Raw genomic sequence first — 25,267 nt, 5'->3', positions numbered from 1 at the left:
TCAATGCGAATTTAGAATATCAAGAAATTATTTTTTTTTAATCATTTACATAATAAAAATAACGAATAACGTTTACATGGTTATTGTATGGAACATAAAATAGGATTTATATTCAATTTGATAATCATACAGCATGTAACAGGCATAGATACTGTATAAAAAGATATTTACCTTTTTTGCACAATAATGGAGCTAACCAATTAAGGAAAACATTGTCCGGTATGAGATTTCTGATACCTTCATGTGATGTAAGGAATTTTCCACACGATTTTGGTTTAAGTGAATGCTCCACTGTAAACAGACATACAGACGGTAGTATTGAATTACACATATAAAACTGATTGGCGTTCATGCCATTAATCGAATGAAAAGTAACGAATTTAGTTGTAATTTCACATCAGTTGGGAAAAAAAATCTCGATTATCCTTTAAATCACTGTGTTTGTTGTCAATAAAATATTTTTAAACTGAATGAAGGTCTTACACAGCATGCACTGTAATTACAGACTAAATAAACACGTTTTACATTTATATGTCTTGTATCCCTCTTGTGTTTCCTTTCCTCTTATGGTGGGACGTTATAATTGCCCGCGTCTTACCTAGTTAGATATTGAATTATAAGATTTATGAAAATAATTGTCTTAATTGTAATTTTATTCTGTAGGTAGAGAACTTTCAAAATATTGAGGTAACTTATGTCCAATCCCTTTGCTTTTCATTTCGTAAATAAATACCAACGTTTTAACTTACTATAATTAGTCCATGAAGGTCCATCGTCAGTAGTCTGCAACCGCTGGTGAGATAAAGATTTCACTGTAAACCGAAGATCGTCCGTTCTAGTAAAAATGGTAACCTGCCGGTCTGACATTATATACGTTGATGAAACAGTTATAAATAGGCAAAACATGACAGAGGTCAACATTGTCAAGTCGGACATGGCGTCTGCAATTGAAATTTAGATTGCACATTGTCTTCAATTAAATATTACGCAGTGACAGATTAAAGGGGGTCCGGGAGTTGGTACTCCCTGTTTTGAATTTATTTTATTTTTGTTTTGTTCATTCCGTGCAGAGCTTTGGCAAAAATTAGACAAGTACTCTTAATCTGGACCTCTTTCAAAATTCCTGGACCCGTGCCTATTACATGCATGCATTAATGACAAAATTAGTGTAGTGTAAATTAGTTTTTGTGTAGTTTTGTGTGGGTTTCTGATTTGCATTTGTGTTTATAGGACAAGTTTTACAGTCCCTTGTTTTAATGTTCTTATTTTTAAAATATCTTCTTGGTATTTTGACATTTTACATGGCCTGTTTTTTTTTTTTTTTAATAAATACCAGCAGCAATAATATTCAAATTGTAATCATGTGCGTTTGATCTACAAGAATGTACATGTATAGTAATTGAGTATACATGTACATGTAACGATCTGTTTACATGTAGTATATGTATATGTAATTCGAATTTTACATTTAATTTTCTGAAAATGACTTTCTAAATTTTGAATGTTTCACTTGACAAAGCGATATGCTTTTATTATATTAACACAAACTAGTTTCAGCATTCATTGAAGGGTGGGTCGAGACATTTTTAAATATGTGTGGTTCCAGTGGATATTCTTTTAAATAAGGGAGGAACCTGGAATTAAAGGCTCTATTATGCACACAATTTACAAAATTTCTTTCCACACTGGTTTATTTTTTTACTTTATTCAATCTGTTCTTATTGTGTTTCACTTTGTCGCCGGAGAATGAGACCCCCCCCCCTCCGTAATCGTTTTTAACTAGTTGTGAGTAATTTATCTGTAAATATGCATTTTATTTGTACTTACAGCGTTGGTTTTAATATTCCTATTCAATATATTACATAGAGAACATACAATTTTAACTTTCGATAAATTCAGACAGATATTATAGTTTGAACCTGTCCTGGTTTTGATTTCATAAGATCAACCATCGATTTTACAACATTATGTAATAGTTGTTAAACATCACCTTATTGCATGGAGAAACGTCTCGATATTTCGAAGTGTTTTTTGGGACTCGGGGTTATAGGTCAGAACATCGTTGATTATTTAGTGCTATTTGTTCGAATTATTTTTTTTTAATGAAATTCATTAATTATGATATGTCGGTTTAAAAAAATGTTAAGGTGTGGCTTAATGATATTGAGCAAATACCGAATTATTTACCTACAATGCAACAGACGTAATAATTGCATTTACGCAGAGAACTACCAATCTCTTATCCGTTACTCTTCCTACATCACCGAATGTCATTGAATGAAACTTTCACAGAATATTCATTACATATAAACATTGTGCATCTCCTATTTTAGATTTTGATCCAAACATAGATGAATGAGGAAGTGGGATAACAAGTTCGTCAGAATTGCTCACAGATTTTCTAGTTTTTTTTATGCAAAGACATGAATTAAGCGAATATAAAAAGAAAGAGACCACAATATGAAAGGAGAACATGATATCCATAACCCTGGGACAAAGACTAGACTGACAAGAAAAAGACAAAATACCCTAAAACGCAGTCAAATCAACTTTCAAGAATACACATGATATACAAAATGTATCAGCGAACACGAATTATACAACAAGTTTGCAGGACCATGTGCCCCAGTAGAGTAAACGTCTTCTGCTTTCTTATTGCTTTGCTTAAATGATGTCAAATCCATGTTAAAGCGAAAGAGTGAAGCTACATGTAGACAACGACATTGTCAACATAAAGAGGGAACTTTACTATGTACGACATTATCAACAAGGAGAGAGTCTACACCAGGTACGGCATTGCCAACAAAAAGAGGGAACAACAAATTTGTACTCGTGGCTTCCAGATATTGCTTCAAAACTCTTTGTTCTTAAAACTGTAATCCCATATTTTATACTCCTTTTTTATTAAAACGGTGACGTGTCGATAGGGTTCTGATCCCTTCTCTTTTTGATGGATTTTTTAAAAATTATTTTTCTGTGCAAACTGTGGGCAAAAATAAGAAAAGGGTGGGCTCGAACCCTTTTTATGAATTGAATTCGCCCATGAATTTCATTCACATATACCACATGGCTTTACATAAGCAACAGGTTGCGTTATTTTTTGAATAACAAAAGATGCTTTTCCTTCAGATCCTTAATATAAATATGTTAAGAATTACCAATGGCAATGATATTAAGTGGTTTTTTTTTTTGGGGGGGGGGGTTTGTTTGTTTTTTTTTTTTTTTGGTTTTGGTTTTTGGTTTTTTTGTTTTTTCTTGTTTTTTTTTTGGTGTTTTTACTTACCTTTTACTCTCCAGTGTACGTACAGAATGATCAATGTTACTGAAATAATTGCATTATTTGGAGGATATTGGAATATTCTAATTGTACTTCGGAGTCAATTGTGAGAAACCATACAAAACATCTTTTTAAATTCATTGATTAACAGTTATAACAGTTATACGACCCATACCTTCTATAAATCGAAGCAAGACATGATGATTGAAGCAAACATTGTGTTATCTGGTCATAAAACAGTTATACAATGTACTATGGGTGGTTAAAATGATCATGCAATTGACTATTGATATAGCAGATTCACTCGTGCATGCAAATGACTGACTACTGACATAGCACATTTACTCGTGCATGCAAATGACTATTGATATAGCACATTCACTCGTGCACGTAAATAACTATTGATATAACACATTAATTCGTGCATGGGTTGTAGTGTAAAATGCGTAAGTCTGAATATGTACAAATCTATGGCGCGGTTAAAAACAAACATTTGAGATAATTCAATTTATGCATATACTGAAATCGAATTTTGCATATTTGCTTAATTCTTCATGTATGTTTGCCTATGATAAAATATTTATGCATATGTATGATTCGAATTTTGCCTATGCTTAATCCTTAAAGTATTGATCGCTTAAGTTTATAAACCTTTTTAGCAATAAAACCTGTTTTTACTTCTTTGTCTCTTTCATAAACCATTTAGCAACAAAAAAAAACATTGTATGCAACATTTTTATATAAACATTTCGGTAATAAAAATTGGGTTTCTATGTCTCTATGTTTTATGAGTATTTTTTAAATAAAACGTGAATCAAACTTACAATACACCCAGTCCGTGTGTATAACTAGTACATGTATGTTTTGGGACATGTACATTTAATTACTACATGGTTTCGCGAATTGCTACTAGTTATCACTTGTTTACATAAAAGTCGAAACATGTGATACTTAAATCTTCAATTAATATGAAGTTTAAATGTCTGGAAACAATCTTCGTCATTGTATGTAATTAATAATATATTTTATAAAATTGTATAATGTATAAATTAACATGAACATGTCAACAAATAATTATATACAGATGTTTAAATTTCAGAATTAACATTCCATTGTGGGGCATAACTGTGTTATAACATTAATAGAATTATTACAAAATGTTTATAACTAACCAAAAAAAATGAAACAAAAACAAAATTTAAAAAAAGACACATTAAATAAATAGACAAAAAAAAAGAAATTTAAAAACGACATTAGTGATAAATCTCTCTGGATACACCCCCTTTTCAGACATTTACACCTTTGATCGGCCATAATTATCCTTGACTCTTTTAACAGCTCGATCATATTTTATAGCTTTTGGTCTATACTTGATAAGTTTTCTTCGTTTCTGTATGTTAATATTTTCCCAAAGTTCAGAAATTCAGAACATCAAATGATTTACATTTAATAAATATTCAAATATATATTCTATCGTAAAAACATGCATGATAGCTTTTTCTCTCACTTCTCTATGATGCATATAGTTTTGACAAAAGCCAAGAGTACTTGATTTAAACCAGCACATCAGTTGAAAATAGGAGGAAATCATATTACTCTCCCTTTCCATTAAATTCTCCCAAAACGATTGATAAAAAAAATGGGAGTTCCAATGTAGAAACGTTCTAGTTTCACTCCCCTGTTGTTACACCCCTAACAATCAATCCATTTTATTTCATGTACAGGTTTTTATTACCTTTGTCTAAGTTATTATATATATTGATTTCGTTATATCTTACCTGTACCAGAAGAGGGGTAAATTGTTTATTGTTCTGGATGTAAACAAATAGGGCTTATCAGATTATAAGATTCTAATCAGTTTTGATAACAGTTTGTCAATGAAATCAACGAACCATGACAACAAAAATATTATATTACTCATTCTGATTTCATTAGTATCAAAATTATCCTTCGGAATGTTTGACTTTAATTAGGATTATATAGCTGTGTTCGACAAGCTTAATGCAAATATAATAGGAGTGGAATGCCCGTTTAATAGCATCGAAACTCACCACTCATTACATTTACGTGTAAATGGATTTTTAATTTTAAAATGCTTTATTTTCATGTTGGAATTGATAAACATCAAGTGATTTCACTTGTATTATTAATAGTGCGACATTTATTGTCTTGCATGTAGTTCCGTGAGAAAGGAAATTGTCAACACTTATTATAGAAGTTAACATGGGATCTGGCCCCAGTAGTAACAGGCCTAATACGAGGCGTCAGACAACTCCTAAAGTTGTTTTGGTTCGGGATCAAACCTCCACATCTCAAGACGACCACGATGAAGATGCAACTATTGAGGATAAGGTAATGCTATAATGTTTTGCATGCGCCCGTTTTAGAGGCGGATCCTCAGATTTTGAATGTGAGGTTCAATGTATATTTTGGAGTAGTATTGGCTCATTGTTGCCCGAATTCTGCACAAAATAAAAGTTTTACCGACGTATTGTGTCGTACCTTCGTTGATCCCTCAATCAAACGTTCGTGCGTTGAATTCCTTTAAGAATGAATGTTTCGCTGCTTACTAGAGGTAGTACTGATCTAACGTTAGGTAAAAACGTACGAAGAAAATATATTTATTTTTGATTATGTCTTCACATTTATTAAAAAATCAACAAGATTTCTGATCTAATATTATGAATGTAAAATCTGTATCGCACAAAAATAGGGCATTTCCGTGTCCTCTTTATGTTTCTCGTCAGTGTGTACAAGTATTTCTGAAAGTTTTTTTTGTTGTACTGTTGTTTTTCTTTTGTCTTTTTTATTGTCCTGTTAAATCTAATTCCAAACCGTATTTTTATATACATAATAATTTAATGCATGCCCTCAATTTTCTACTTAATGTATTATATATATTTTTGTTGGGAGAAGACTTCGTAAGTTTGTACAATTACGATCACCTCTAACTTCTCTTCGATTCTGTCAGGAGTCGTTGCCATTTAACATTTCTAAACTGTCAGAAATGACCCACGACACGCCTTAACAGGGTCTGTCAGGACTTTAGGCATTGTCAAGCTCTGTCATGGGTCGTGACACTCTCTGTCAGGAACTGTACTAGGTAGAAATGAGACGTGGATTAGAAAAGTTCCTGACAGATCCCGACAGATTATGACAGTCACTAGCTAGAGAAAACTTCTCTGACTGAACTACATACAATGCATATATGTGATTCCGAAAAAAGCGTAGCACCCGAATCCAGATTCGTACGACGGGAAGGAAGTCTTTCAATGTTTGAACTTTTTTTCTTAAAATTTTTGACCATGATGAGCTATAAATATAATTGGAAATTCAATGTAATTTAAGACATTTTTTTCCTAATCGGATTATCTAATTTACATTACGTCAAGCAGTTTGTATTATTAATTGCGAACTTCCAGATCTGAATTACTTCACGCAGAATAGATAAAGTGTTGGGAAATGTCCAGGGGTATGACAGTTTAGACCAGCTTTTCGTATTTTATTTGTCACGACCCTCGACAGTTTCTGTCAGGATCTGTCAGAAGATAGGGCAAAATGTGTCCGGACCCAGGACAGCCGCTGTCAAACACTGTGAGGATCTACCAGGATTTCTGTTCTATCTGCTGTCGTAGAACAGTTTTCCTGACAGATTCTGACAGAATTAAAGAGAGGTTAGAAGTGATGGCAACTGTAAAACTTGTCCTATCCCTTTTGTGAAGTCACAAATACAATTAATATTGTAAATTTAACATTTTAAGAGATTTTTGGCATAATCTTTAACATGTATGTTATCTTTTAAAGGAGGCTCTATTTCATTTTCTGTTGTTTTTTTCTCATGTTTATTTTTTTTCAGTGTTTATTAATTATAAATTTTTCAACCGTTAAAGGGGTAGACGGACGTACAAAGTAGCATGTGCCTCGGAACAGCTGAATAGATATAAATTCGCCACACGCTGGAGAATTAATTAAATATCTTGTCGACCCGCCACCTTTTCAACCGCCACGATGGTCTCGTAATAATGTGTTCGTTGTGAGGGGTGGAGGTAATGGATTCTACCATCGACCGAGTCATATGACTGTACAAAAAACGTCACAACTTAATAGTCTTTGCTTTTCGTCCAATTATGTGGTATATTTTAGAGTGGCGGCTAGTTGGCTTAGCCTCGGATTCATAACAATGTATCCGAATGAGGTCAAATTGTTGATTCTGTGAGATAGCACATAAAAACAGAGTACGCATCAAATACATGTACCTGCCATATCTGCCAATAGTAAAAAAAACCTAACTTGCGTATGGTAGTATTTGACACGTTCCATAAGAGTGTATATGTATTCCTTAGCTGGTAAAAATTAATAGTTAAAAATGTTATATTTTAGAGAACTACATGTAATACATGTAACTCTTTGATCTAACAATTTATTTGAAAGATATATAACCTTCTACTTTTTAAAAATTAAATACAATGCCATGATTTTAATATGTTTAAATCTAGATAAAACTACAACCGATGAAAGACTACACAGAAGAACCCAACCCAATAACAACAGATGCCCTACAGAGAAAACTAAACATGAAGAGTGTTGTTAAACGTGTACTGATCAAGAACGCACTTAAAGAACATTACATACTGGCTAGAACTTCCGGTAAAGCAGAGGATTTAGAGAGAATAGACGCCCATGCTGTTAAGGTACAATATTAAAATTTGACGACTTGTGAAGCGTCTTCAAATTAACTCTCTTTTCATGAATTTTTTCAAATATTAAAACTAGAAATGAAAAGAAACAAACAATGACAAAGAAAAGACAACAACAAAATCAACAAATAACAAACTGATAATTAAAATGTCTTCCTCAATAACATGAACATGTCGCAAGTATTCATATGTTCAAATTCCTATTAATAAACAATGTCCTATCAATCAACAATGTCTTGTCGGACAACAATGTCCTATAAGAAAACATTGTCCTATCAATCTACAATGTCCATTCAGACAACAATGTTCTGTCAAACAACAATGTCCTATAAGAAAACATTGTCCTATCGATCTACAATGTCCATTCAGACAACAATGTTCTGTCAGACAACAATGTCCTATCAGAAAGCATTGTCCTATCGATCAACAATGTCCATTCAGACAACAATGTTCTGTCAGACAACAATGTCCTATAAGAAAACATTGTCCTATCAAATAACAATGTCCATTCAGACAACAATGTTCTGTCAGACAACAATGTCCTATAAGAAAACATTGTCCTATCGATCAACAATGTCCATTCAGACAACAATGTTCTGTCAGACAACAATGTCCTATCAAAAAGCATTGTCCTATCGATCAACAAAGTCCATTCAGACAACAATGTCCTATCAGAAAACATTGTCCTATCAATCAACAATGTCCATTCAGACAACATTGTCCTATCAATCAACAATGTCCATTCAGACAACATTGTCCTATCAATCAACAATGTCCATTCAGACAACAATGTCCTATAAGAAAACATTGTCCTATCAATCAACAATGTCTATTCAGACAACAATGTCTTGTCGGACAACAATGTCCTATAAGAAAACATTGTCCTATCAATCAACAATGTCCATTCAGACAACAATGTCCTATAAGAAAACATTGTCCTATCAATCTACAATGTCCATTCAGACAACAATGTTCTGTCAGACAACAATGTCCTATCAGGAATCATTGTCCTATCGATCAATAATGTCCATTCAGACAACAATGTTCTGTCAGACAACAATGTCCTATAAGGAAACATTGTCCTATCAATCAACAATGTCCATTCAGACAGCAATGTTCTGTCGGACAACAATGCCCTATCAGAAAGCATTGTCCTATCGATCAACAATGTCTATTCAGGCAACAATGTTCTGTCAGACAACAATGTCCTATAAGAAAACATTGTCCTATCAATCAACAATGTCCATTCAGACAACCATGTTCTGTCAGACAACAATGTCCTATCAGAAAACATTTTCCTATCGATCAACAATGTCCATTCAGACAACAATGTTCTGTCAGACAACAATGTCCTATCAGAAAACATTGTCCTATCAATCAACAATGTCCATTCAGACAACAATGTTCTGTCAGACAACAATGTCCTATCAGAAAACATCGTCCTATCGATCAACAATGTCCATTCAGACAACCATGTTCTGTCAGACAACAATGTCCTATCAGAAAACATTGTCCTATCGATCAACAATGTCCATTCAGACAACCATGTTCTGTCAGACAACAATGTCCTATCAGAAAACATTTTCCTATCGATCAACAATGTCCATTCAGACAACAATGTTCTGTCAGACAACAATGTCCTATCAGAAAGCATTGTCCTATCGATCAACAATGTCCATTCAGACAACAATGTCCTATCCTAAAACATTGTCCTATCAATCAACAATGTCCATTCACACAACAATGTCCTGTCGGACAACAATGTCCTATAAGAAAACATTGTCCTATCAATCAACAATGTCCATTCAGACAACAATGTTCTGTCAGACAACAATGTCCTATCAGAAAACATTGTCCTATCAATCAATAATGTCCATTCAGACAACAATGTTCTGTCAGACAACAATGGCTTATCAGAAAACATTGCCCTATCAAACAACAATATCCTATCAAAAAACTATTTCTTACCAGACAACAATGTTCTGTCAGACAACAATGTCCTATCAGAAAGCATTGTCCTATCGATCAACAATGTCCATTCAGACAACAATGTTCTGTCAGACAACAATGTCCTATCAGAAAACATTGTCCTATCGATCAACAATGTCCATTCAGACAACAATGTTCTGTCAGACAACAATGACCTATCAGAAAGCATTGTCCTATCAATCAACAATGTCCATTCAGACAACAATGTCCTATCAGAAAACATTGTCCTATCAATCAACAATGTCCATTCAGACAACAATGTTCTGTCAGACAACAATGGCTTATCAGAAAACATTGCCCTATCAAACAACAATATCCTATCAAAAAACTATTTCTTACCAGACAACAATGTTCTGTCAGACAACAATGTCCTATCAGAAAGCATTGTCCTATCGATCAACAATGTCCATTCAGACAACAATGTCTTGTCGGACAACAATGTCCTATAAGAAAACATTGTCCTATCAATCAACAATGTCCATTCAGACAGCAATGTTCTGTCGGACAACAATGTCCTATAAGAAAACATCGTCCTATCAATCAATAATGTCCATTCAGACAACAATGTTCTGTCAGACAACAATGTCCTATCAGAAAACATCGTCCTATCAATCAATAATGTCCATTCAGACAACAATGTTCTGTCAGACAACAATGTCCTATCAGAAAACATTGCCCTATCAAACAACAATATCCTATCAAAAAACTATTTCTTACCAGACAACAATGTTCTATCAAACAAAAGTGTCCTTTCATTCTGCATGTACAATGTTCTGTCAGAAAACAGCGTCCTATATGAAAACAATGTCCTATCAATAATAATGTTTATCAGCTATTAATGTTCTATCAGAAAACAATTTCCTGTCAGAAAAGAATGTCCTATCAGCCAACAATGCCTTATCAAACAACAATGTCCTTTCAGATATATCAGACAACAATGTTCTATCATTACAGCAGAGATATCTCCATACATATTGTAAAGTTCGACATGAAATCAGTATTTTTTTCCGATTTTTTATTGTTTATTTTTCTTAAAATCGTTTATATTTTCAAACGCAAAATACATATATATGTACTACACCCACGGTTAGGAAAGAGAGTGAATAAAGACACTTGCAATTGTTTTCTCTATTTTTTTCAACAACATGGATGCCTTCGGAAATTTCCGACCAACATATTCATAGTATTTACAGATTTCAACCAAGGTATCAGTGGGTATGGAAGTTATATGTGAGTTTTATGGTAAGTGAATTATTTTGTGTTTTTCCCAGGCACCGAAGGAGGTGTTAGATACATTCGAACACCTTGTAGAATATTTTGACGAACCATTACTAGATAGAAACGACAGAGCCCAGATGTTAGTTAGATCTTTCCTAGTCTGGATAGGAAGTCAGCAAGCCGAGAATTCTGAAACAGACAGGGCTGACAATGTCGTGCTAGAAGAAGCATCAGGAAAATCCCCGAGTTTTTTACTTGGTTTACTTAAAGCCAACTTTACAACATGTTTGACTGTTTTCACACTGCTCTGTTGGTAAGTAATATACAGTATTTACTTCAAATACATTTTTACATATAGCTAACTCCCTTCGAGTGCAACATGTTCTCCCCCTGAAGTGCATGAATGACATACAATAAAAGTTACACAGCAATAAATGAATCAAGCCATATAGTATATATTATGTGTATAAATTCCAGTTTTGACATTAATACTTAAGTAGATCGGTCAGGTAGCAGCAGCAAGGTACACTTACCAAATCAGTGATCTGACTAGTATATGTACACCAGACTCCAAACCTATGGTGTTTTATGTAAAAGTGCTCAGGTCAAAGAAATGCCAATCTAAATGCTGTAGTTCAAAGAAAACTTTATAAACTAAAATATAGACAATCAAATATTGTTCGTGTAAATCGGCATCGCGTTGAATTTAACATGAAATTGACCCGATTATTATGTGAAATTAACATAATATGAACTTCCTGTCAAAAAATGCACGTGAAGGCTCGATTCACATCACGTGAACTCTTTCATCAATTTGTTTTATTCAATTCATGTGAAAATCATATAAAAATCATGAAAATCATTTGAAATAATTTCTACTGTGTAATACAAACCACAGAAAACCGGAATTTTCTTCTTTCAATGTTCTGTAACTGCAGGTTTTTAGATTTACAAAGCCAAATATGTAATAATAAATCGATTAAGAATACACAGGGGTTGTAACAATACATTGTCAAAAGATATTAACACGTGGTACATGTATACATGTCCCACATGCATGTACATGAATTAGATGATACATCCTGTTCAAAAGTGTTCATTTCATTTTAAAGATCCCGAGACATGAATATTAAAGGACAATGAAAAAATATAATCTAATCTGTTTTTTAGCTTTGTCACGCTGTTATATATGTACCTGATGTGATAGTTAATTTACGTTTGCCATAGGCCTGGTCCTCATAAGGTTAAACGTTGTACTACTCCAAATCGAAGTCATAGGGATAATATTTGTAATAGGTGATTTGGTTATATTTATATGTTCATCGCCGACACTTCATATCAATTTTATATTTAAAACGAGCATGTCTACATGTTTATTCGTAGGAGTGCTGGCATAAAATGCAGGAAGATTTCAGGTTTAAGCAGATCATCAGGAACTGAGGAAGGGGAGGTAATGCAGTCATCATGGGCAGCCGTTTTGATCAACAATACTTGGCAACTTGTCCACCCTAATCGTGTATGCCGGGCAATAGCAGGCAAAATTCCTTCAAGCCTGACAAAATCCTATCCTTTAGAGGATCGGGAAAATAGGGAAAATGATATTAAGGCAACATATATTGACTTTTATATTTTGTCTAATCCTGAACATTTTATTTATGAATATTTCCCAGATGAAGAAAAATGGCAGCTTCTTCCCGAACCAATATCTAAAGAACAGTTTTTTTCACAAGAACGCGTGTTTCATCCGTTATGGAGTCTCGGTATTAGAATGTTCCATGAGCATGGTCGTGATCTGACATCTAATAGTGGGAGAGCGACTCTGTCGTTTATAGCAACAAACGGATATGACGCTGATCTTATCATGTGGTATGACATTCGTTTAGTGACATCTGGTGAACACTTGGATTCTAATCAAATTGAATCATTACAAAAGTTAGTTTATATGATTCGTTCTGGGTCTTTATGGACGTGTGAGATATTACTGCCTTATACAGGAAAATATCTCTTAGACATTTACGCTGGAAGATTAGGTCGGCCTCTTTTTCGGGCATTTGAATTTGAGATCTTTTGTACAGTGTGTCACCCCGATCCGATTCCATTACCTATTAACCCTGGAGTTATCGGCCTTGGTCCCGGGCCAGCGATGCACGCTGGTGGCCTCACAAATCCGTCCTTGACATCTGGTATTTTACATGTGAATATGAGCAAAGAGTACCGTCTTAAATTTAAAATGAAGAGAGCGTGTTCTGTCAAATCTGTATTGATAGTTTCAAGAAGCATAGACGACTCTAGCGAAAATTCAAACGGAGAATTGAACTCGATCGACAGACAACCAGAATATCATTTTAAAAAGAAACAGACATATGTTGAGTTGCATGTTAACGTTTTCCCGCCAAAATGTCCCGGACAGTATTTACTAGAGATTTCCACGTCGACCGGTCACGGCAGCTTGAAGGCTGCATGTTACTACCTTCTGGTTTATGACGTTATCTATGAGCACGAAAATGAGGCAGGTTTTTTACGATAATATAAGTAATACGGTATAAAACGCCAGCGAGATGATGTACAACTTTTTCTACTTGTTATTTTGATGTTTAAACTTCCGAAGGAGATGCCCCTTCCCTAGACTTTTTCCTCACACGCACTCGAATGGATACAGTCATGTAACTGACAAGATAACACTAATCATGTATAGTCGCTTAAAAATCTTGTATATTTTCACTCTCACATGTACGTGTATGTTGAAAACTCTGGTGGTATGTAACTACATGTAACATATGTGTGTGTGTATGTATGTGTGTCTTCATTAGAACCAGCATTGCGATTTAATCAAACCATGAACTCAAATACATGTACATGTATCCGACTGTACCTTAGTAAATGTTTTCTTTTTATTTAAAAAAAAATCAAAAATTTCTTAAACATAAGTTTCTGAAAACCACAGTAATTTTAAGTTTTTTAACACTGTCATCTCATTATTCCGAAGACTTAGACTTATATGCTCACTACTTTGTAGACATGTGCGTTGAGAGTAGCAAGGAAAGTATTAAGATCGGCCACAGAAGGAGGTGATATTAATGAAATCCTGTTCCGGATTCAGGACTGTGTTTGTAAGAAAATTCCGGAGAATGACATCGATATACAGATTGCTAGAGGGAGAGTTCTTGTACTCAATAATATACAAGGTACGGAAAAAATACAGTAAAACAATGTCTTTAACCCATTTTTCAGTTTTTACAAATATTTGGTTTAAACAAATGTATTGAATCTCTCTCTATTCGCTACACTGCTCCATCCGATCAAATTGATACAGGGAAGGGTCTGAAAAATTCCCCAAGATGTTAGAACTGTCAAATTTGCGAAGCAAATTGTTCGTTCCCTCCGCGGGACTCGAACTGGTACCGCTGTGACATCTATTGCAACACCGCCTGCACAAAGTCCAGCGCTCTAGACCACTCGTCGTAGGATTAATCTAGGACTGTACAAAGTACACTACATATGGTAGCACGGAACAGCTTATCTGTCATATATAAATCATATCGACAAATTTTAACTTCTTTTTCATCTCCAGGTCGAACACAAAAAGGTAGAAAGTTCAGCATTGACCCGAGACTCAATGCCACTAACATTGTCAGACAAGTCAAATATGAATCTTGTGTGAACGACCTGATCAAGGTCCTAAACAAGCTGTTAAGTTACATGGAGGACAAAGATCAGCACCTGAATCAACCACAGGGCGAAGAAATGGCAAGTTGCTCACAGCTCTCCGTGGATATTAACAACGAAGATGGTGTACATGATGTCGTACATATGATGCTGTGTTTACTGGGAAAGAACGAATTCGAAGAAAAGGTACATACAGTACGGTTTCTGTGGTTCATGTTGCAACAAGTGCAGGTAGGGACGTAGGAAACATATAAAAAAATAAATACGGAGGAATGTGTTTCATGATCAAACAACAGCTGATTTTTTTATCTTTTGTTTTGTTTATTTGTTTTGTTTTTGTCTTTTTCTTTGTTTTTTTTTTTTTGGTTTTTGGTATATTTTTTTTTTTTTTTTTGGTTTTGATTTTTTGGTTCGTTTTTTTTGTCGTTTATTTTAGTTTTAAACACATATCATACAGTAAACTTAAGGATAGAAACAACAAACAAAACAAGAAGTCGAACGAAAACACACAGAAAGATAAATGTTGTAAAACAGGGCATGCGCATCCGACCAAACTTCAGTCTGTATTTCAGATGGGCCGGATATGTACATGCAAGCATCCAGTTCCTTTTCTCTCAATATGGAACCCGAAGTAATACATATACATGTAGCTGACATGTAATACAAAAATTTAATAATAAAATTTATTATAAGTTACCCTCTACTTGTACATGTAAGTGCTGGACTTACACACCAATATTCTTCTCTTGTTTCTTTCAAAGAATAATCAAGGGAACAAAGATCGGAAATCAATTGAATGTAATCCAGGTACAAAGAGACAAGACATGAAAAACAGACAAACACAACAAAGAACATAAACTAACTAGAATAATACATACAAAGTAACAAAAGTAAATGAGAAAAACGGACCAGGTGCACCGGTAGGTAAGCGTCCTTTGCTTTTCTAGAAACGCCCACTGAGTCCGGGGTAGATGAAAGAGGGAAGGAAAACTAACAAGTTGAACAAATCAGTTTTCATGGTACAGATGGAGACACCGTAGCGATCCACGAGTTCATGATGACGGCCATAAAATTTCTGTGGTGATGACTTCAATCTTGTAGCAACATTACCCTTGTCTAACGCGATATAAAAGTCTGTGTAGTTACGGCAAGCTCTTGCACAGCGTATGATTTTTTTTATATGAAAACTCCATACGCATGTGCTGAAGGAATGTAGATGCGATGTATCAAATCCCCGAAACTAGGATTGTTCAACTATAATACGTCATCTACATAGGGAAAACTGTGATTAAATGATCTAGTTCAACGATGTTTTTTCTATCGGGTAAGATTAGCTGTCAGCCTCATAAGAGTGAAGAAATAAGTCAGCAAATAGAGAAGCACAATTTATTCCTATTGGAATGCCAACCGTTTGTTGAAAACGCGTCCACACTAGACAAATATGATGTCGATAAAAAATTACATCTTCTGTATATTTGGAAAATGGTTTGGAATTACCTGGTCCATGCTTCAGTGCAGTTCAAGTTGCTCATTTGCTTCTGTTACTTTGTATGTGTGATTTTGGTTGCTTTGTGTTCTTTGTTGTGTGTGTTTGTTTTCCATGTCTGGCCCTGGATTGCATTCTTTTGATTACCGCTATACACAGCCAAAATTATTGCACATGATTTTCACACGAATTTCACATGATTTTCACCTGAATTGAGCAAATAAACTAAGTGAGAGTTCACGTGAAATTCGGGTAAATGGAGCCTTCACGTGAAATTCACACGAAAAATTCACATGAAATTCGTGTTTAGTAAATTTCACATAAAAATCATGTTAATTTCATGTGAATTTCACATTAATTTCATGTGAAGCTCGATTAACATGAATTTCACGTGAAAAAATAGTTGCCTGTGTAACCTTGGTTCCCTTGAATACTCTCTTAAATAGTACGAGGAATCTACCGAGAATTATGTATTTATGTACGATGCATCATTTCTTTCTTTTAAAGGCTGTAGTTGTTCTGGTTAAAGAGGTTCTAACGAACCTTAAACACAACGGTTTAGTGGTTCATCAGAAGTCAATGGAAAGAACGAAGAAGCTCATTGAGGCCGTAAAAGTTATGTCCAATTCTAAAACAATTAAAATGACATATAAACGTGTAAGTATTCTGAGACAAATCAGTTCTGTTGATTTCTACTGATCATTTTGAAAATGGTCAATGTTTATAATTGAACTATTTAAAAACCGGACTCCTTCCAACAATACTAAAATACATGTACAGTTACAAATGTACCAGCTACATACTAGCTGTATAAATGGGAAAATGTTTAGCGCAAATCCAGAGATTTTCAAAAGGGGTCCAGAAAATTGAATATTATTATTGGATATTTCGTGTCATAGTTAACAAAATTATCCAACCAGTGATGCATTGGGTCAAAGAAATTATTCGTTGGGTTCGTGTAAGTGTCGTTAAAGGGTAAGTAATTTTATACAATGAATGAAGCAAGTCATGATCTTAATGCTGTTTATTTTTACATGTAAACACTAAGTACTCGGCTAAAAAAACAATGGCTGTATACTCAAATTGTATATATATTTTTTGTAATAGAAAGAATACATGTAATTCATAGAATGCAAATGTTTATTTTTCACGTAATGGTTAAATATTGTTTTATTCATTTTTTTTCAGGTACATGATGTTATATCGTTTATGTCTACAATAGAAATCAACAGCACAGACTTCAATAAATGAAGAGATATTTTGTTTGATTCAAAAAACATTTTTGTATCACGGGGCGCCGAATGGGACTCTTGTGGTTTTGTACTCAAAATTCAATTTTGTAAAGACAAAAGTGAATTTTGTTCAACAAAAATGAATTCGGATTAACAAAATTTATAACATACTAAAAATTTCAATTTTGTGTCACAAAAATCAATTCTGTGTCACAAAATTCACTTTTGTGAGACAAAATGGAATTTTGTCACAAAAGTCTATTTTGTATGCAAATTAATTTAAATAATCATTTGGATTTGCAAATGAATTCTCTCATCACGATTTTGTAAGAAGATTTCTCATTGGATATTATAACCGCGGGTCTCGCAGACGCAGGTTTCGGATTACTTCGAGCAACGCAGGACGGTTAAGACCGTTTTAAGTGAAATTAAACAAAAATCAAGTTGCATTCTAGAGTAAGACTGTTTTGAAATTATTAAATTGTTATTATACGTTTTCTATGAGACTTGTTTGATAAAACAGGTTTTAAAATACGCGATTTTTCTACTATCGATTAATTGGGATTTTCCCTGGTGAATCACGTGATCATTTCCAGACGTCTTTCAACTCCACTATAAAATGCTTTTGCCCGACCTATTCATCGCAACCGAAATTGTTAAAATTTGACAAGATAATTTGTATTAATGTATTTGTCCCAAGTTTTGATGGAAAAAGAAATGAATCGTCAGATTAGCCAAGAAAATGATATTAGAAACATGTTGTGCGGTGAAATGTGTTAATCTTTCCAAGTCGACAAAAAACTATCCCTCACGATTTGTTTTTCCAGATACAGATAGATTCCTTATTTCATTCCAATTCTACTGATGTAAGACACAAGAAATTCGGTTGAGTGGAACAGGTCAGGCGAGATGAAAAACCGACATAGTACGTGTCTAACTTTCGTTTCCCTTTTGTTTACAAATGCTCAAATGATCTATCTTTAGATAGATTCATACCTTATCCACTGTATTGCAGTGAATGCTTTATTTATAATACACGTGTACATGATGCTGCACATTTTGAATTCATTTGCTTTTCCAAAGGATTCTGTAAACTAATTTGCATACAAAATTGACTTTTATGACACAAAATTGAATTTTGACACAGTATTGAATTTTGTTTCAAAAAATTAAATTTTGTGACACAAAACAGACTTTTGTCGCACAGAATTGATATTTATTACAAAAAGATCAAGTCCCATTCGGCGCACCATATGTATGACTGTGTTTCTATCCAAAAACATTCAATGTTTCCAATACACTGAAATTAAAAGTGCATTGCAAAAGTTTCAACATGTAAGAAAGAGAAATAGTAAAAGCAAATCAAAAGTTTTCACTGAGTCATCTTTATCGGACTCAAATTAACAGACGCCACTGTCAGTTATACACTTATTTGTGATATTTTTTCATTCAGATTTATCGTACACGTACGTCATCAGTGAATATTAGATTATTTAATACTATTTCAACGAGAGGGAGTTTCTTGCGCTTATCTCGTCGAGCGGCTTTTCCGCGAGACGAGATGAGCATGAAAAACTCCCGCGAGTTGAAAAAATAATTGATTGATTGATTGTTGGGGTTTAATGCCCGAGCAGCAATATTTCAGCTATATTCAGGCGATGAACATGAAATGGATGATAAAATGAACATGAATGATGATGAAATGAAACAAGGGATGGGACACAAGGACAATAGGGTAGGCAAATTTTGGTTGCCACTAGAAAAACGGGGGAAGGGGGTATGGGTAGGGTCGGGCAATTTAGCCTCCTGTGGCGCCGCTCAAAGGTTCCTACTCCTAATGAATACCAGAGCAGGGTTCTTTAACGTGCGAGAAACGTGGCATCTTTCCCAACACGGTGCACCACTATGGTTTGCGGTCAAGTTTTCCGTATTATAGCCTGACAACCCCAGCATGTAACTCCAGGGATACCCCATTCCATCATCTGGGGCACACATCCCAATTGCTCTTTGGGCAGAGCGCCTAGCTCCCGGCTAGGTTTCTGAGCACTATTTAGTCGCCTTTTATGACAAGCTTAGCGCTGCTGCAGGCTTATTCTTTTGACTCCCGGACCTGCACGGGGCGAAAAAATATTTAATAATTTGTTTATCGCTGTTTTGCTAAATTGTAAGGTATTAGTTTTCTTTTATTTTTAGTTTTCTTGACCTTAATATGTAAATTTTATAAGCACTGTAAAATTTCTCTCCGGGACAATTTTTCAGCGACGTGCTACGTGACGTCACGTATGTTGTGCATCTGTGCTACACATTTTTAAAAAAAAAATCGGTTAACTATGACGATCGCGTTTAAAATTTGTTAAATAAGTTTGGGATTTATTCATTCTAATCGGGGAAAATACTGTATTTAATCATTTTCTATTGTAGACTAGAAAATATTGCCACAAATAAGCCATTATTTTATACGCAGTAAACAGATGGTTATTTGGGTCATCAAAGAGTAATGAAGGGAACCAAGGTTATAGCGGTGATCAAAAGAATGCAATACAGGGACAAAGACCAGACATGGAAAACAGATATACACAACAAAGACCATAAAGTATCTAAAATCATACATACAAAGTAACAAAAGTAAATGAGCAACTCGTACTGCACTAAAAACTGGGAGCATGGACCAGGTGCACAGGTAGGGTAAGCGTCCTCTACTTTTCTAGAAACACACTCATAAAAAGTCAAGTCTGGGGTAGACAAACGAGGAAAGGAAAACTATGGACTGTTGAATAAATCAGTTTTCATGGTGCAGATAGATACACCATAACGATCCACGAATTGACGACCATAAAACCTCTGTAGTGATGACTTCAATCTTGTAGCAACATAACCCTGTACCAGAAGCCTATTTGTTAAGAGTTCTAGCGCGATACAAAAAGTCTGCGTAGTTCCGGCAAGCTCTGGCATGCATAACGTATGAGTTGTGATATGAACACTCCATACGCAGGTGCTGAAGGGATGTTGCCACAGATGAAAGGAAAGTTCACAATTCTGAATGAAAAGTCATCACGTTTGTCGTAAAGTTTGGTCAGTAGTTTTCCTTTACCGTCGATTTCTAAGTGTAGGTCATGATATGAGGCTGACTTAACAGTGTCTGTAGTATCCTTTATCTCAAGTTCTTTAGGGTAGATGCGATTTATCAAATCCCCGAAATTAGGATTGTTTAAAGATAATACGTCATATATATAGCGGAAACTGACATTAAAGGATCTAGCCAAACGATATTCTTTCTTTCTGATCAAATCGGATCAAATCAAATCTAATATTCCAACGCTGTTGCTTGTATGTCACACGAAGACATAGAAATTAGCGATAATTTTCATTCTCTCTCGACTGGCGTGAGATTGAAAATTATCGTATAGCAAGATCAAAGAGTTTTTTTAAACAAATTAGCGATAAACAAAATAATCGGGTGATGAATTAGACAGAATTTCATTATGATACTAGGATCAACATGACATCATACATACACATATATACTGTAAGCAAATATCTACAAAAAAACAAACATAGAAAAGACATTACATGTACATATATCGGCAAAACAAATTACAGAAGCATCAGTAATTGGATAATTCAAAACACGTCATAATCGAAAACCCGACCTGAACGTGAAAATAGCAAAGAAAGTTGTACGTATACGAGCCTACTTATTGATAGTATTCAGAAGTGTAAGGTCGGTTTGAGTTGTTGAGTATCTCAAAGTAGGGGTGATATACATGTATGTATAAATAAATGGCTGCCTCACTTTCTATGCCGTGATGCATTTACACACCTCTTATTTTGTTTTCTATCTAAATGGTTTGTGGTTTCTTGTTAAAAAAAGGAATGTGACACTAATAAAGTGCTAACTATCTTCTAGTCAGCAGCTCGTTTGAAACCGCAAAAGAGAATTTAATGAAACTTTCACAAAATTCTTTATTACATAATTTCAATGCTCACCTATCTCCCTTTTCAATCTGAATGAGTTTTAGGGTCCTGATGCAAACAGTCACCAGTCGACCGGGGAGCGACTACTGACCCGCAACTCCTATGAAAAGGCTTATGGCATGGTTGATTGATTGTTGCGGTTTAACGCCCGAGCAGCAATGTTTCAGCTATATCCAGGCGATGAACAGAGGTAGAGGTGGGTATTGTCGGGCAATTAAGCCTTTCCCACATGTTCCTACATCGATAGAATACCACCGCAGGGTTCTTAAAAGTGCGAGGAACGTGGCATCTTTTCTCACACGTTGCACCACTATGTTTTGCGATCAGGTTTTCCGTACTATGGCCTGATGACCCCAGCATTTTACATGCCAGAGGTACCCTCATTCTCGGCCGAGCGTCGTAGTCCCAGTCAGGTTCTGAACACTATTTAGTCGAATTTGACAAGCTTAGCGATGCTGCTGGCTGCGGGTCTATTCTTTTGACATACGGACCTGCAATGCATGTTGACTGAATCATTCATTAATTTTTAAAATGTTGACACGATGCACCTCCTATTTCATTTTTTTATCCGAACGACTTTTGGTTCCCTACTGCAAAACGTTGAGTTTGGTTCTTGGGCACCTTCCAATTCTTGACTCCTCAAAAACCGCATAAGGTCGTGTCAAAATTCCATGGTGTGCCTTCTTTTTGTGTTCCCATCTTGCATCAAAGGGTAAACAAAATACTTCTGAGTGAATTCATAAAACAACACCAATTTTATTACCGATTCATGTAATTACTTAATGATGTATATACAAGTAAAATAATCATAGCTGATAAGTTTCAATTAAAAACTAAATAAAATTTTAATCAAGTCAATTGATCAATTAGATTATTTGGTAATTAGATCGGTGAAAAATAAGTAATTGCCATATAAGTCACTTACCAAATAAAATTATATTTAGATTCATTTTATTATTAAACTTACTTATTAGGAGAAAGATCAAGTTGTCGATTTTACAGCTGGATCCTTACTAAAACTCGTTAGTAATTTGACCATAAAAACAGGTGCCAATTTGACCATACAAACGGGTGACAATTTGACCATACATACAGGTGCCAATTTAACTGGTTCTGATATAAGGAAGTGCTGAACAAACAAAATTCGATGTTTGACAGGGAACCAGTGCACGATTCTATAAAAATATAATAAATAAGTGCAAATTGGAGATTACGAAAGCAAGATAAGGCGTCAAGCAATAAAAAAAAGAAAAAAAAGATAATAATAATAGTGCACTAGCAATATTGATAAAAAAAAGCCGAAGTGGCATCATATGTGTCCTTCAACATGTAGTATTCACCTACGCATATTGTTGACTTTGGGTTCATAAATATAATTCTATAGCTATCAAAAGAATAAATGCAGATACATTGGAACAAAAGTATATTGGAAAATGCTGATTATAGTGTGCTTTGAGCGGTGATACAGACAGAAAAGTGACGACTTTCTAGTGGAAAAGACGGACGAACGATAATATTCTAGTGCGTTCGTAATACCGAAACAAAAAACAGCAGTCAGATGGAAGCGTTATAGTTTGTTGAAAGTGGTGATAACGGACGAATGATAGCGTTCTTATATAGTGACAGAGGAGTTACGGAAGCTCTGACAGACGAATGGTATCATCCACGTGTTTTCACAACAGTGGAGTGTTATGTACGCACGCAGGCGCTAATCCAAGGACAGAAGTGTCGGGCGTTGGGAAAAAACATTTGTTTTGCATGAAATCTTGAATCTTACATCGCTCGGCATTCAAATCTATTAACGCCCACTCCTCATCCTGAAATCCCCTGGGATTTAAAGTGAATCTAGCCATCATTACCAGCCCGCATGGAAGCTAGCCGTCAATAATAGTTTTGCGCGGGGCGTTCAAAATTTGAATTAAGTTATTCATATGAAAATAACGTTAAAAAGGAATAAAAATAAGTAGATTTTTCTAAATATTGTTACATATTTTGTCTTCAATAGTATTATCAAGGGCGGGACTGGGTCCAGAAATTTTGAAAAAGGTGGTTCTAGATGGTTTCCCGGAGAGTTCCAGGCTATTTTCTCAGTTTTGGCAACATTTTGCATGGAATTAACAAAAGTCTCCAACACCAAGGGGGATCCGACCCCGCCCCGTGGATATGCCACTGACTATAAAATTTGATTTCCCTTGTTTTGGTTACTCGCCGTAATACAAATTTAGTCTATTAACAAAGTTCGATTTAGAATCAAACATCCAAGTATGTGATCAATTTGTTTAGAATTATTTTTAGTAGTTTTTTAGTCAACCCTTCCTTGCTTTCGGATAGTATACTAAATTTGCCACATTAGAAATTCATATTGACATAAGCCCCGTGCAGGTCCGGGTGTCAAAAGAATAGGCCTGCAGCAGCGCTAAGCTTGTCGTAAAAGGCGACCAAATAGTGCTCAGAAACCTAGCCAGGGGCTAGGCGCTCTGCCCACAGAGCAACTGGGATGTGTGCGCCGGGTGGTGGAATGAGGGTACCTCTGGTATGTAAAATGCTGGGGTCATCAGGCCATACTACGGAAAACCTATTTTCAATGAAAAGTTCATTCATTCAACTACAAAGTTTTTATATGGTTAAATAAAATACCATTTTAAAAAATGCACAGAGTATTCAAGTTGTTTATCAATTATAGTAAACAAAGTAAAACTAACAATGTATTGTTACCGCATTACCCTTATTAAATACACATTCGAAAATTGAGGTTTGCTATAATCCTTACCAGCGCAGTTATTTTCGTGTACTTCGAATAAAATCCGTGTTTAAAACTACTTTTTAAAATAAAGTTGACTTTTTCTAATTCGACATTTGGCTTTATCAGAAATAATTCAGAATAATAAACAGAGATATGAATAGAAAAAAATCTAAATAGGAGAAAAATATTTCAAAAATCAATATAATTTCAGTCTCTTTCGAAAAACCGAAAAGAAGTATTTATAAGTCCTATAAAAACGAACTACAAAAATTCCAAAAAACCTGTCATTTCTGTACCAACTTCGAGCTCGGTGGCTGGGACCAAGATGGAAGTATGGAATATGGAAATCCCCAATATTTTGGGACTTGAAAGTCCTCACGTAGACCTTAAATACCACTTTTATATATTGTAAATTTCGATATGATGTACAGGTGTTTCAAGGATTCTCATCAGCGGCATGAAAATCAAATATGTAGGAAGATCATAAAGGAAATCTCGGCTGGTACCCCTGCTTTTCAAGGTGTCTGGATCCGCCCCTGCATGCCTTAACCAAACAACAAACTTTAAGTCTACTCAAATCACAGGTCAGCTACAAATGTCGGAAAATTTAAAGCAGGAATGGCATAACCAGGTCGGACCCATTATGCTCGAAAGTTCTGGTTGGCTGTATATGTGATAGTGTGTTTTATTTTATTGTGTATTATTGGTTTGCTATATATATTTATGTAATAATTGTAATGTTTTCATTATGTATTCTAATTTTAGTGGCTTATATCGTTAGTAACACATGGTAGTTAACCATAGACTTTTGGACATGGACATGACGACGACGTACGACGCTGTTGGATTTCCATAGTTTTGATTACGACTTTTTCCGAGTACTTCGGGTATCTTCATCTCATGGTTGAGTTGGTCGCACTGTCTAGACTTTCTGATTGGCTGTTATTTTTTGGCGGTTTATTCTCCTCATGCAATATAATTTTG

At 34.8% G+C, this 25,267-nt stretch overlaps 2 protein-coding genes across 4 annotated transcripts in view; one reads left to right on the top strand and one right to left on the bottom strand.

Moving 5' to 3' along the window:
- The window catches only part of LOC148602219 (uncharacterized), a 32,942-nt gene extending 20,773 nt beyond the window's left edge, over window positions 1-12,169 (bottom strand). For 2 of the 3 annotated variants that reach the window (XM_088555094.1, XM_088555092.1), the window contains exons 1-3: window positions 1,828-1,969; window positions 750-941; window positions 172-291 (exon numbers count right to left, since the gene is read on the bottom strand). In XM_088555094.1, the coding sequence (XP_088411220.1) occupies window positions 172-291; window positions 750-936 (307 nt within the window). In that variant the 5' untranslated portion in view covers window positions 937-941; window positions 1,828-1,969. Of the gene's footprint in view, window positions 1-171; window positions 292-749; window positions 942-1,827; window positions 1,970-12,074 lie in introns of those variants that run through there. The other variant, XM_088555093.1, reaches the window with a different exon arrangement.
- LOC148602218 (uncharacterized) lies at window positions 5,195-18,920 on the top strand. Its single transcript, XM_088555091.1, has 8 exons — window positions 5,195-5,629; window positions 7,774-7,968; window positions 11,235-11,494; window positions 12,565-13,690; window positions 14,198-14,366; window positions 14,753-15,033; window positions 16,841-16,990; window positions 17,522-18,920. The coding sequence occupies exons 1-8, from the start codon at window positions 5,501-5,503 to the stop codon at window positions 17,582-17,584; spliced, it is 2,373 nt and encodes a 790-aa protein (XP_088411217.1). The 5' UTR covers window positions 5,195-5,500; the 3' UTR covers window positions 17,585-18,920.
- Window positions 18,921-25,267: the final 6,347 nt, after the last annotated feature.

This window comes from Perna viridis, chromosome 12, assembly GCF_037379345.1.
Source record: "Perna viridis isolate PV_CMFRI_1.1 ecotype Kerala chromosome 12, ASM3737934v1, whole genome shotgun sequence".
Lineage (NCBI taxonomy): Eukaryota > Metazoa > Mollusca > Bivalvia > Mytilida > Mytilidae > Perna > Perna viridis.
The sequence above is the reverse complement of the archived record's forward strand: the minus strand, read 5'-3'. Positions and strand labels throughout refer to the sequence as shown.

Bases quoted from the DNA above. Each gene is read 5' to 3' on its own strand.
- LOC148602218 (XM_088555091.1), top strand. From the start codon at position 5,501: ATGGGATCTGGCCCCAGTAGTAACAGGCCTAATACGAGGCGTCAGACA. The intron at 5,630-7,773 runs GTAATGCTATAA...GTTTAAATCTAG, and splicing joins ATGCAACTATTGAGGATAAG to ATAAAACTACAACCGATGAA. The intron at 7,969-11,234 runs GTACAATATTAA...TGTTTTTCCCAG, and splicing joins TAGACGCCCATGCTGTTAAG to GCACCGAAGGAGGTGTTAGA.